This window comes from Girardinichthys multiradiatus, chromosome 11 (assembly GCF_021462225.1).
Source record: "Girardinichthys multiradiatus isolate DD_20200921_A chromosome 11, DD_fGirMul_XY1, whole genome shotgun sequence".
In the NCBI taxonomy this organism is placed as follows: domain Eukaryota; kingdom Metazoa; phylum Chordata; class Actinopteri; order Cyprinodontiformes; family Goodeidae; genus Girardinichthys; species Girardinichthys multiradiatus.
In genome coordinates, this window is record NC_061804.1 from 24,708,929 (window position 1) to 24,723,222 (window position 14,294).

Below are 14,294 nucleotides of genomic sequence, written 5' to 3' on the forward strand. Positions count from 1 at the left end.
TACAACTACAAACTTGAATGTATTTTGTTGGGGATTTTATGTAATAGACAAAAACAAAGTAGGTTGGAATGCCTTTGTAATCACTTCCTTGAGTCAAAAGCTTAAGACGTTCCATAAGAAATTTCATTTGTAGTTAAGCCATGTAAAGGACACAGTAAACAGTTGGAAGAAGTTCTGTTCAGTTCAGACCACAGCTGAATTATTTGGGATATTCCTGAAATATGTAATGGAAAATTAACTCTGGACATCACCCTTAAACATAGTTATGCTGTGGGGATGCTTTACTTCAGCAGAGACAGAGAACCTTGAAGATGGATTAAGCTAAATACAAGGCATTTCTGGAAGAAAATCTGTTAAAGCCTTAAAAGACTGGACACTGGGACAGAGGATCGCCTTTCAGCAGGACAACCCTCACAAATATACAGCTAGTGTTACAATGGGAAGTATAGATCAAAGCATATGCATGTATAAGAAAGACCCAGTCAAAGTTAAGACTCAAATTTAATTCAGACTCTGTAGCAAAACTTGAAAATTTACGTTCACAGACATTCTCTATCCAATCTGAATGAGCCCGAGCTATTTTGCAAAGAATAAGGTGGTTCTCTGTCTCTTCTTTCCTGTCCCTGTTGAAGAAAAGTATTCATAGCATGATGCTGTCATTACTGTGTTTCAGGGTGCAGGAGGCTGAAAACAATCTTATTTAGGAGTATTAGACTAAATGGGGCAGAATACAAATGCACAACACAACTTTTAGATTTTTATTTTAGAAAAACATGTATTTTTAGTCTTAAAACCATGTATCATTTTCCTTCCACTGCACTTCGCTTTGAGTAAATAGACCCTCTTACAAGTATTTTTGATTCATCTCTTTTTCTGTCAGCATAAAAGTGGGAAGGTGTTAACAGACATAGCCTTGATCACAGAAGTAGATGGGGTAGGACTGCAACAGCACACTGTCTATGCACATTAAGAGCAGCATTGTGGAGGTGTGCCACCTGTCTCCATTTTAAATGCCAAGGCCCCAAAGCTGACCAGCCCTCTCCTTTTGGAGTGGAAAGCCATCCTCATGAATCCACAGCTCACACATCTTAGCTGTGAATGCTCGGGGAGTGTCATGTCAGTGAGGACATTATGACACAAGGCTGCCAGGCACTGATAAAGACTCTCCCAACATCCAGCAGCACTCACTGGTCATAGCCGTCTGTTAGAAAAGCACACCCTGTGTACACTAAACTGCTATGAAATGACTTTGGATTTTTAACAGTATTTATTTACTTTAGCTCAGAGAAATCTCTAATTAAACATGCATCTCTCACAAACTCCAGTTTGGCTAAATAGTGCAATATGACAACAAAATCCATGTTAGGGCACTTTAAAACTAGCAAAAACTAAGTGCTAGTTTTTAAGTCTACTCTATTTAATCTGAAAATATTTAAGTTCTCTTTCCAACTTACTACCATGGAGGTGCAATCCTAGCTGTCTCTGGGTGAGAGGAAGATAACAGTCTGAAAAGACTGACAGTCCATTACAGTCCAGAATTTCCTAAAACTTTTAAAGTCAGCTTATACATACATACATACATACATGTTTAACTGAGGAAATTTCAATACACACACACACATACATACATATATAGCAGTGGTGATTGCTCTAAGACAGCAAGGGAAGCCCAGCTTCCCCTAAAATGTCAAAAAGTAAGTGATCAAATATATACTGTTGTGTGTACATGTCATTGACTAAATATGCGCTACAACGCACTCAACTTTTGTTCAGAATCAGCTTCTTATCACTGGTAACGATACGGCTTTACTCTCACTCATTCCCGCAGCTTCACGGTGCTTTAAACAGTGAGTTCAATAGGGAAGCAAAAATACTGGGCTTTGTCCCGCCCATCGGACGCTCAGCGTCTTTGGGAGTCTATGGGGCAGCCTCGGCTGCAGCGAAACGAGACGAGTCATTGGATAAATGCTGGGCTTTGTCCAGCCTATCGGACGCTCAGCGTCTTTGGGGGTCTATGGGTCTATGGGGCAGTGGGCTGGCCTCGGCTGGCCCGGACGCTCAGCTTCTGCATGATGATTGGTTGATCTGTCTGAGGCTGAATCCCTTTTTGATTGACAGTGAAATGAGCGAATCAGCGATCTTGAAATTGAGATTCCCCTCCTTGAAAGACCAGCATTGGCTACTGATATATATATATACAGGGGTTGGACAATGACACTGAAACACCTCTCATTTTAGAGTGGGAGGTTTCATGGCTAAATTGGACCAGCCTGGTAGCCAGTCGTCATTGATTGCACATTGCACCAGTAAGAGCAGAGTGTGAAGGTTCAATTAGCAGGGTAAGAGTACAGTTCTGCTCAAAATATTGAAATGCACACAACATTATGGGTGACATACCAGAGTTCAAAAGAGGACAAATTATTGGTGCATGTCTTGCTGGCGCATCTGTGACCATGACAGCAAGTCTTTGTGATGTATCAAGAGCCACGGTATCCCGGGTAATGTCAGCATACCACCAAGAAGGACGAACCACATCCAACAGGATTAACTGTGGACGCAAGAGGAAGCTGTCTGAAAGCGATGTTCGGGTGCTAACCCGGATTGTATCCAAAAAACATAAAACCACGGCTGCCCAAATCACAGCAGAATTAAATGTGCACCTCAACTCTCCTGTTTCCACCAGAACTGTCCGTCGGGAGCTCCACAGGGTCAATATACACGGCCAGGCTGCTATAGCCAAACCTTTGGTCACTTATGCCAATGCTGAACGTCGGTTTCAATGGTGCAAGGAGCGCAAATCTTGGGCTGTGGACAATGTGAAACATGTATTGTTCTCTGATGAGTCCACCTTTACTGTTTTCCCCACATCCGGGAGAGTTACGGTGTGGAGAAGCCCCAAAGAAGTGTACCACCCAGACTGTTGCATGCCCAGAGTGAAGCATGGGAGTGGTTTGGGCTGCCATATCATGGCATTCCCTTGGCCCAATACTTGTGCTAGATGGGCGCATCACTGCCAAGGACTAATGAATCATTCTTGAGGACCATGTGCATCCAATGGTTCAAACATTGTATCCTGAAGGCAGTGCCGTGTATCAGGATGACAATGCAAATATCCACACAGCAAGACTGGTGAAAGATTGGTTTGATGAACATGAAAGTGAAGTTGAACATCTCCCATGGCCTGCACAGTCACCAGATCTAAATATTATTGAGCCACTTTGGGGTGTTTTGGAGGAGCGAGTCAGGAAACGTTTTCCTCCACCAGTATCACATAGTGACCTGGCCACTATCCTGCAAAAAGAATGGCTTAAAATCCCTCTGACCACTGTGCGGGACTTGTATATGTCATTCCCAAGACAAATTGACGCTGTAATGGCCGCAAAAGGAGGCCCTACACCATACTAATAAATTATTGTGGTCTAAAGCCAGGTGTTTCAGTTTCATTGTCCAACCCCTGTATATATATACAGTACTGTACAAAGGTTTTAGGCAGGTTTTCTCACACCCTTCTGTCTCTTCATGTAATCCCAGACACACTCGATGATGTTGAGACCAGGGCTCTGTAGGGGCCATACCATCACATCCAATAATTCTTGTTCTTCCTTACGCTGAAGATGGTTCTTTTTTCTTTTTTTCTGTACCGTGTCCTGCCCGGCAGAGAAGCACTCAGAATTGTTGTCTGAGTGCCAAGAAAAAGCCCAACAGCTCCACACACAGCCCCGCTCCAAGCACCCCCGCCGCGTCCCCCCCCCACCACATAGCGCGCCGCGACAGCAAGGCAAGGGCCCCGCGCAATGCTGTCCCAGCCCCCGCCCACAACACCGTCGAGCACCGAGCTCACAACAGAGCCACCGACCCCACGCCAAGACGGGACACCAAAACAAGCACTCGATGCCGGCGTCCCCCACCCCGCCCCCGCAACCACACGGACACACCACATCACTGCCACTGAAACAATGGCCCAGGTAAAAACATTATCCAGCTCATCTCTACCATCACCGCTCAGCCGATCCAGATGCCGGTGATCCCACATCCAAGAAGAGTACACAACCCCCTCACCCCACATGCTGCAGGTTCCTGGAGGGTTCATGGGAGTTCGCCCAACCAGTCTACATGTGCTTTGTGGACTTGGAGAAGGCGTTCGACCGTGTCCCTCGGGGAATCTTGTGGGGGTTACTCCAGGAGTATGGGGTACCAGGCCCTTTGATACGGGCTGTTAGGTCCCTGTACGACCGGTGTCAGAGTTTGCTCCGCATTGCCGGCAGTAAGTCAGACTCGTTTCCCGTGAGGGTTGGGCTCCACCAAGTTTGCCCCTTGTCACCGATTCTGTTCATAACTTTTTGGAATTTCTAGGTGCAGCCAAGGTGTTGAGGGAATCCGTTTTGGTGACCGTAGGATTGCGTCTCTGCTTTTTGGAGATGATGTGATCCTACTGGCTTTATCAGCTCGTGATTAACAGCTCTCACTGTATGAAGTGGCCGGGATGAGAATCAGTGCCTCCAAGTTTCCACTGCAGGGTGTCTGGGCTCTCCCTTAGAGATAGGGTGAGAAGCTCGGTAATCCAGGAGGGACTCAGAGTAGAGCTGCTGCTTCTCTACGTCAAGAGGAGCCAGTTTAGGAGGCTCGGGCATCTAGTTAGGATTTCTCCTGGACGCCTCCCTGGTGAGGAGAGGAAGACCCAGGACACACTGGAGGGATTATGTTTCTCGGCTAGCCTGGGAACACCTTGGTATTCCACGGACAAGCTGCTCCAAGTGGCTGGGGAGAGGGAAGTCCGGGTTTCTCTGCTTAGACTGCTGCTTAAATCAAATCATAACTAAATCAAATCATAATTTTAAACGTTTTTTTATTTCTTATTTACTCAGGTCATCTATGTCTGATATCAAAAGTGTCTGATGACCTGAAACGTTTGTGACATTTGTGTGGAATGGATGGACGGTGAGATAGATAGATAGATAGATAGATAGATAGATAGATAGATAGATAGATAGATAGATAGATAGATAGATAGATAGATAGATAGATAGATAGATAGATAGATAGATAGATAGATAGATAGATAGATAGATAGATAGATAGATAGATAGATAGATAGATAGATAGATAGATAGATAGATAGATAGATAGATAGATAGATAGATAGATAGATAGATAGATAGATAGATAGATAGATAGATAGATAGATAGATAGATGATACTGTTTTATTTTGCTTTTGCTTGAGCTAATGATTTTCAGTAAGCACTTGATGTGGTTAAGGGTATGTTGAGCTTCAGATCTCTGCTGCCAGGATTAGTCAGCACAGTCGCTTGTTGTCAATGATTTCTTCGCCTCCCCGGGAGACCTCCATGATCTCTCTTGTTTTGTTGCACCCCTCCACACCATTTCATATTCTTGGGTTGTCCTTCTCTCCTGTGAAATGGAATAAAAGGGTTGAATTCCCTCATTTTACGCCTGTCATTTCCATTTCTAATCCTCCAAGCTTGCCTTGGTTCATACTAGTGGTGCAGAGCTTCCACCCACTGAACAGCATCCTGCAGTCACTGCCAACTATTACCTCTTTTTTTGTCAGATAGAAGTACCATAGATGAATATTGCAGGATTTTATGCATTTTCTATATTTTTATATCTGTTTTGTAGCATACTCTTAAGTTTTTCTGACTTTTTCCAGAAAAGCACTAAGGACTTGTCAAAAAGTACATGTGTGTTTGAATATTTTAGAAAATCTGTGCAGCTGTTATAAAATATTTATTACAATGATTGTATGTCCCTTTTTAAGTTCTTATGATACTGAATATTGTGAAATGCTGAAACTGAAAAATGAAAATGCATTTATAAAAAAAGTGCTTTCATGTAAAATCAGCTGATTTAGCATAGAAGTGTTTTCTAATGATTCTTGATTAAACTATTTAGCAGTTTCTGTCTCCCTTCTGTCTCACAAGTTAATTATGTTGACAAATGTCAGGTTCACAAGTCTGCACTGAGAACAAACAGTTGTGCAGTACTTTTCTCTGCATAGAAATTGTGTTTGCGCTGAGGGTGGCTTTGATTTTCAAATGTATTTAAGAATCAGAGTACCCTTTCAGAATATCCATTTTCGAAATAATCACAATTAAAACAAATGTGAAAAAAAGCTATCTGGCCTGTGTATGAGCAATAAAACTGTATTACACAGAAAACATCATGTTATTGAAAAGTTGTCAAAGTTTGAATTATTGCTGCCTTCTCCAACATGCAAGTTACCTAAAGCCTACCTCCAAATTGTTTCCTGTGTTTTTAGCCCCAAGCACAAACTGTCCATGATCTCCCCCATGAAAAAAATGTATTCTGAATTGATTCAGTAGATCACAGAATGGTTCTGTGTTGAACAATGTTGCTGAAAATTTGCAGACATCCTGGTTCTAGCCAAATGGCAACATGACTTCCTCTGTATGTTACATTTCTCTGTTTATGGTTATCTTTTACCTCTCAGCCAAATGCTTACCAACTTTTGTTTACAATGTTGGTTTTATCCTGTTAAGTAGTTTCCACGACATCCATAGAACACCTGTTGTTAAATGCACGAGTGTCCTTACTGCTGCTCATAAATTATAAGCCCATAATCAGTCAGTGTCCCTGTACATACAGTATTTGGGACAAACAGCAACATTCTGTCTACATGAAATAACCATGTTGCCATTATTACAAAGTCACTTATAAGATCAAAATCAAACCTTGTCCATGTATGCTCAAAGAAGAGAGAATAGACACAAATGCCATTTACATATAGCAATTACAATGTGCCAGAAGCCATTTATTTGTTTTTTATTTATTACTTTATTTTTGTATAAACAATTGTTTGGCAAACCATCAGCAAATTCCAAACCAACCTATCTAATTTGCAATGTATGTAAGTCCATACTTGGGGACTACACTGTTATTATGATAAATAAAATAAAATGTATAAATTTAACTGATTTGTTGTTGATTTGCTGCTGTATTCAGCATCACTGACCCAGTTTTGTCCAAGCCTTAGCTGTTAAACAGATAGCCTGACATTTGACTCAACTTAAATATTTTGGTCTGCGGATAAGCAGAAAGTTGACTAAATAACTGACTTCAAATTAATACTCAATTATAACACCATCACCTTGTTTGACAGCTGTTATGAGGTACAGGTCCTTCTCAAAATATTAGCATATTGTGATAAAGTTCATTATTTTCCATAATGTAATGATGAAAATTTAACATTCATATATTTTAGATTCATTGCACACTAACTGAAATATTTCAGGTCTTTTATTGTCTTAATACGGATGATTTTGGCATACAGCTCATGAAAACCCAAAATTCACAAAATTAGCATATTTAATCTGACCAATAAAAGAAAAGTGTTTTTAATACAAAAAATGTCAACCTTCAAATAATCATGTACAGTTATGCACTCAATACTTGGTTGGGAATCCTTTGGCAGAAATGACTGCTTCAATGTGGTGTGGCATGGAGGCAATCAGCCTGTGGCACTGCTGAGGTCTTATGGAGGCCCAGGATGCTTCGATAGCGGCCTTTAGCTCATCCAGAGTTTTGGGTCTTGAGTCTCTCAACGTTCTCTTCACAATATCTCACAGATTCTCTATGGGGTTCAGGTCAGGAGAGTTGGCAGGCCAATTGAGCACAGTGATACCATGGTCAGTAAACCATTTACCAGTGGTTTTGGCACTTTGAGCAGGTGCCAGGTCGTGCTGAGAAATGAAATCTTCATCTCCATAAAGCTTTTCAGCAGATGGAAGCATGAAGTGCTCCAACATCTCCTGATAGCTAGCTGCATTGACCCTGCCCTTGATAAAACACAGTGGACCAACACCAGCAGCTGACACGGCACCCCAGACCATCACTGACTGTTGGTACTTGACACTGGACTTGGGGCATTTTGGCATTTCCTTCTCCCCAGTCTTCCTCCAAACTCTGGCACCTTGATTTCCGAATGACATGCAGAATTTGCTTTCATCCGAAAAAAGTACTTTGGACCACTGAGCAACAGTCCAGTGCTGCTTCTCTGTAGCCCAGATCAGGCGCTTCTGCCGCTGTTTCTGGTTCAAAAGTGGCTTGACCTGGGGAATGTGGCACCTGTAGCCCATTTCCTGCACACGCCTGTGCACGGTGGCTCTGGATGTTTCTACTCCAGACTCAGTCCACTGCTTCTGCAGGTCCCCCAAGGTCTGGAATCGGCCCTTCTCCACAATCTTCCTCAGGGTCCGGTCACCTCTTCTCGTTGTGCAGCGTTTTCTGCCACACTTTTTCCTTCCCACAGACTTCCCACTGAGGTGCCTTGATACAGCACTCTGGGAACATCCTATTCGTTCAGAAATTTCTTTCTGTGTCTTACCCTCTTGCTTGAGGGTGTCAATAGTGGCCTTCTGGACAGCAATCAGGTCGGCAGTCTTACCCATGATTGGGGTTTTGAGTGATGAACCAGGCTGGGAGTTTTAAAGGCCTCAGGAATCTTTTGCAGGTGTTTAGAGTTAACTCGTTGATTCAGATGATTAGGTTCATAGTTCGTTTAGAGACCCTTTTAATGATATGCTAATTTTGTGAGATAGGAATTTGGGGTTTTCATGAGCTGTATGCCAAAATCATCCGTATTAAGACAATAAAAGACCTGAAATATTTCAGTTAGTGTGCAATGAATCTAAAATATATGAATGTTAAATTTTCATCATTACATTATGGAAAATAATGAACTTTATCACAATATGCTAATATTTTGAGAAGGACCTGTATTTCATTTTTGTCGCATATGGCACTGTTGATTACTGCTGAACAGCTCTTATTTGATCTCACCTGTCCTAAAGACATTGTTCTAAAATTTGTGTGTTGTTTTGCCAGACACATCTTCACCGAGTTAAATCCCATTTCTTACTGAAGAGGCTTTCTCCTAGAAACCTTTCCAATTAAGCCATCCATATTCAGTCTTTTTCTAAAGTTCTGTCATGACCTTTGCCATTTAAGGTAATAACAGAGATCTTTCTGAGTCTGACATGGAGCTGCTGATTGTTTGTTTTTTATTTCTCTTTATATTAAATGGTTAGCAATATCCACACAAAGGACGATATGCAACTGTCCTAATTTTATTAAAACAATTTTAACTTGGGAATAATCTTTGTCACTGTAGAATGATTGACTTCAAATTGTTTGGAATTGGCCTTATAACTCTTTCCACATTTATAGGGAGCTGTACTTGAGTCTTTAAGGCCATTTATGTTGTGTTTCCTCCTTGATATTGTGTTAAACACATGTCTCTTTGTCCAGGCCTCTTTGTCCAGGCAAACAAACTGCCAAAACCCGTGCTTTTATAGAGGTAGCTTCACCTGCTATATACCCTCTTAAATCCTATGAAAGCGGCTATGGCATACTTAATTTTACCTATGACTGTTATGACGGTCAAAGAAACCTAATTGTTCCCATAACCATATATCAGTGTAAGTAGATAATTTCTGATTAATGCACCTTAAAACATCTAATTCATCCAATTACAACATCTCACAATCAGGGTATAAAATGTTTTCTTTAAAACGTGTCGGTCCACATCTTTGCAAATTAGATGTAGATACTACGTTCCACTAGAAAGTTACTATTTTCAGAATTTCATTGATTTGAAGTGTATGTCGATAAGGTGATCATAGGGTGGTGTCGGGGTGGTGAATGGTGAAGTATACAGAAGCAATTTATCCTTGATGCAACCATCCAGATATCGACTTCTGACCTCAGGACCTTTGTTGCATGCCTTCCTCCCTTTCTCTCTCTATCTGATAACTGTAAATAAAGACAACTAGTGCAACAAAGGCAAGGCTTCCCTGCAAACTGATTATTGCTTTTTTTATTTTTCTTAACTGTTATCCAAAAAATTTGGCTCAGTAAAATTTTTTGGTCCACCAAAAATAAATTTATTTAATATATTATCATTTTCAATTATGCATCAACTGTATCTGATTTTGACACAGCTTTTCACTGGATACGTTTTTATATCTAAAAGCAGGAGCTTGCAGGCTGCTTTAGAATGTGGATAAAAGAATATCAGATCACTGTGAAAACCTCAATTCATCCTGATTGTGGTGACACTTGTGACTGGGTTACATCAAATGCAATGTTAATATTGAATCTAAACAAGAATGTTATTAAATTTGAAAGAATTTTTGTTGAGGTTGGATTGGGTAGAAAAACATATAGATATACTGTATATACTGTATATATATATATATATATATATATATATTTATATATATTTGTTCGACAAGCCTGAACCTTAATGGCAGCTCTGTGTCAGCTGCACCACTCAGCACCTATAATTAAAATGTGTTAAGTTATTGTATTTTTAGACCAATTTAAATAATATTCGGAGACACACATTCATGAACACTTTTATGTTTACAGAGATATTTGCAGTGTAATACTGTCTGGTTAGACGAAAACTTTATCTAATCTCAAAGTTAGTCTTAAATATTGTACCTAAAACAAAAATCAGAGATCACATGCAAGTTTGAAGGAACAAGGAGAATGCCAATATACACAGAGACAAAAACAGCTAGACAAAAACAGAAAAAGACTGAAAGTAAAGTAAATCTGGTAAAAAGATGAAAATACAGAGATAAATAGTTTCTAAAGAGCAAGTATTAATCAAAATGAAAGGAAAATGTTTTCTCTTCCAAAACCTTCATTGAGTTAAAAAAATGATGTTTCTTCCCTCCCTTTCCCCTCTTCAGCTTTTCAGTCTCCCACATCTCCTGCAGTTTGGTCTTTATAAAGAAATCTATCCATAGTTGTTCCATGTTGTTGATTGGATGGATGTTGCTAACACTGCAGACCTGTCAGTCATTTATCTCCTGGGGAGCCATTCTCGTAGCCTCAGTTGGTGGAAGTGGCTGAACAGAATAGTTGATTGGCAGAATTTAGAGGTACAATAGACAGTAAGGAGGGATTCTGGGAAAGTGGAGCAGTTAAGCAGAGCGGGGGAAAGGATGCAGAGCATAAATGGTGTCTTTAGGAGGCACAAACAAGTGGTTTTCATGAGAAACGCACAGTACATACTTATGTTCTTTACTTTTATTAATTTTTTTTATATATATATACACTCTACAAAACAGGTAAAAAATGTTTTTCAAGGGACAAAATCTGAATGTACCAATAGGACAGTTCCTTTGAAAACTACATTAAGTCATTTTTTATCAAAGTTAGGATAGACTGGCTTTTTGGTATTTGAAATGCCAGACAATATCATAACTTGAGTAGAACAAACAGGCTTTTTTAGAGGGCAGATAGTTCTGAGAGCAAAAAGGCATTTAAATGGTTTCTTAAGAGTGGGTTTGGTTTATTACCAGTCAGTAAAACCACTAGTAAGGAAAGCAAACATGGTTGTGCTTAATTGTTTAATATGACTAATGGATTTGGTTTGACTGTGTGCTCCCCAAGGGATTCACTGTGAAATTATAAAACATGTTCTTGATTTATAAACCTTTGTATTAGTTTAATTGATTAGCATTGGAGATAATTTCTGCCTAGGGAAATCTACTAAATAAAATGAGATAATTTCGTAATAAATAAACTTTCTCGTCCTCCAGTACTTTCAGCTTGGTGATTTTAGCCCAGGTGGTAAACAGTTTGAACACTAGTGGTCTAAATATTTTTGATTTTGAATTATAGATGATTAAATAAAGTCCAGATTCCTTGAAAAGCTGTGAAATAGCTCTTTAGAAGCAGATGCAAACTAGCATCAGTTGTGGTATTCTCACAATAATTACAAATAATTAGAATTTTGTTGATTACTTGGTCAGCGTTTCTTTTTTTCTGTTGGCCACCCAACAATTTACAACAACATTTAACTCATCTTCCAAGTTGCTAACACACTTGTTTGCTCTAAAGAAATAATCTGCACATTTTATTAGCAACAATGTTCTCAAATTTGACATATATAACTATTTCAGTAAAACATGATGAAATAATTTGCCATTTCTTTTCTGGATAAGTCAGTTTTTCCTAGTAATTTCATTCTGTAACAATAACTTCAGCAACAGTTTGCCAAACTGACAAATATTTAATAATGTATTGGATGTATAATGTGTTGCTATGTACATCGAGGTTATTGAGGACATCTGTTTCATATATGTGGGCTGGTGCTCAAATAACGTAAAACTCCCTGAAATGCTATTGTTGGACTAAAACTGTTATTCTATCTCTCTCTATATCAGGGAAGCACATGAGGCACAAAACTGAAGATTTATTTGACAAACAAACCAAATTTGAGGACATTATGCAGATCATTTGAGGAAGCTGGTTGATTGTAATGCTAATGGACACAGAAATGTGGATCAGCAGTTTTGGTATGGAATCAAAAGCAGGTGTTATGAGGATTGCTCTGACAACGAGTTGATTAGATGAATAGGTGTAATGATGCTTTTGCTGCAAGGCAAACATCTGACTAGCACAGGCATTTTTTGTTCCAGTTGGGCTTGACATAGCTGTTGTGTACAGAGGTTGGGGGAAGCGGTAGAAATTAAGCTCATTAAACCGTTCAAGATTTATGTGAGAGTGATGCCTTGGGATGCAGAGATGGTAAATACGAGAGCATGGTGTGAAACTTTATAGCTCCAATGTTCATATTGATTTCATGAGTATTTTTATTTAAGGGTATGCAGCCCACAATGTGACCCTACATAACATTGATATTTGAACTGACGTGAGCTCAAAATGGCTGTCTGCAAAGAATATCTTGATGTAATGGTTGCTGTTGACCTTATTGTCAGTGCCTCACAGCAGTAAGTGTCCAAGCCGATGCAGATACATGACCCAATGACCAGTAAGACCCTTTTTCTTTTCCCATCTGCTTGACTTTCATGCTGTTTTGTCTTCTGTGTAACATCTATTTCACAACAATTTTTTTTTATAAAAACACTTACGTTTAGATGTCCTGGAAGTGCCTAATGTGATGCAAACAAGACAACATATAATTAGCTGAAGGAAGTGATGTTTAATGACATAATAAATAAATAACCATCAACAACAGCTGTAAAGACACAATCCAACATAAAATATGTATGCTATATGGATAGTATAGATCCAAATGGATGTAAAGTTGGTTTTAACATAAAACATGGCCCTTACTTTGATATATTTAAATTATGCTATGAGAGAGTGCAGTGTACTTCGCTTCTGACAGTGTACCATTTTCTTCTATTCTCTTCTCTTCAAAGGTGCCAAAGAGGTGAATGCAAGAGGAAAGACATTTACAGTTCAGAGTTCTCTGCAGCTACATGTTGACAGAAATGATGATGGAGTGGCCTACACCTGCAAAGTGGACCATGTAGCACTTGCACAGGCACCACAGGAGGCCACCAAAGTGCTGGAGGTCCACTGTGAGTATACGCCCAAAACACATGCAGTCACACACAAACAAAACAGGTTTATATGGACATAAGTGGAAATGAAAACAGCAATAGAGATTTTCCCTAACACATAAATTTCCCTCTTAGGGCTGAAAAAGGTTAAGTGTTGTTCAGCCCAACAACTCAGCTGCATAATATTTTCCTCAACGGTCTTCAGTTCGATTTTTACAGTATGTATACCTGTACAGTGCATTGCAAAAGTACCTATACCCATTAAAACTTTTCACAGCTTGCAGCATTACAATTTCAGTGTATCTTATTCATAATTTACATGATAAACATGGTTGTCAAATTGTGTTACAAAACAAAAAGCTTAAAAGTGTGGTGTGCATATATATACAGGGGTTGGACAATGAAACTGAAACACCTGTCATTTTAGTGTGGGAGGTTTCATGGCTAAATTGGACCAGCCTGGTAGCCAGTCTTCATTGATTGCACATTGCACCAGTAAGAGCAGAGTGTGAAGGTTCAATTAGCAGGGTAAGAGCACAGTTTTGCTCAAAATATTGAAATGTACACAACATTATGGGTTACATACCAGAGTTGAAAAGAGGACAAATTGTTGGTGCACGTCTTGCTGGCGCATCTGTGACCAAGACAGCAAGTCTTTGTGATGTATCAAGAGCCACGGTATCCAGGGTAATGTCAGCATACCACCAAGAAGGACGAACCACATCCAACAGGATTAACTGTGGACGCAAGAGGAAGCTGTCTGAAAGGGATGTTCGGGTGCTAACCCGGATTGTATCCAAAAAACATAAAACCACGGCTGCACAAATCACAGCAGAATTAAATGTGCACCTCAACTCTCCTGTTTCCACCAGAACTGTCCGTCGGGAGCTCCACAGTGTTAATATACACGGCCGGGCTGCTATAGCCAA

General features: G+C 39.9%; 1 protein-coding gene across 3 annotated transcripts in view; it reads left to right on the top strand.

Annotated features, from left to right (window-relative positions):
* Positions 1–14,294, top strand: part of cadm2a (cell adhesion molecule 2a) — a 397,367-nt gene that overhangs the window by 322,191 nt on the left and 60,882 nt on the right. For all 3 annotated transcript variants that reach the window (XM_047378822.1, XM_047378824.1, XM_047378823.1), the window contains one exon: positions 13,222–13,383. In XM_047378822.1, the coding sequence (XP_047234778.1) occupies positions 13,222–13,383 (162 nt within the window). The remainder of the gene's footprint in view (positions 1–13,221; positions 13,384–14,294) is intronic.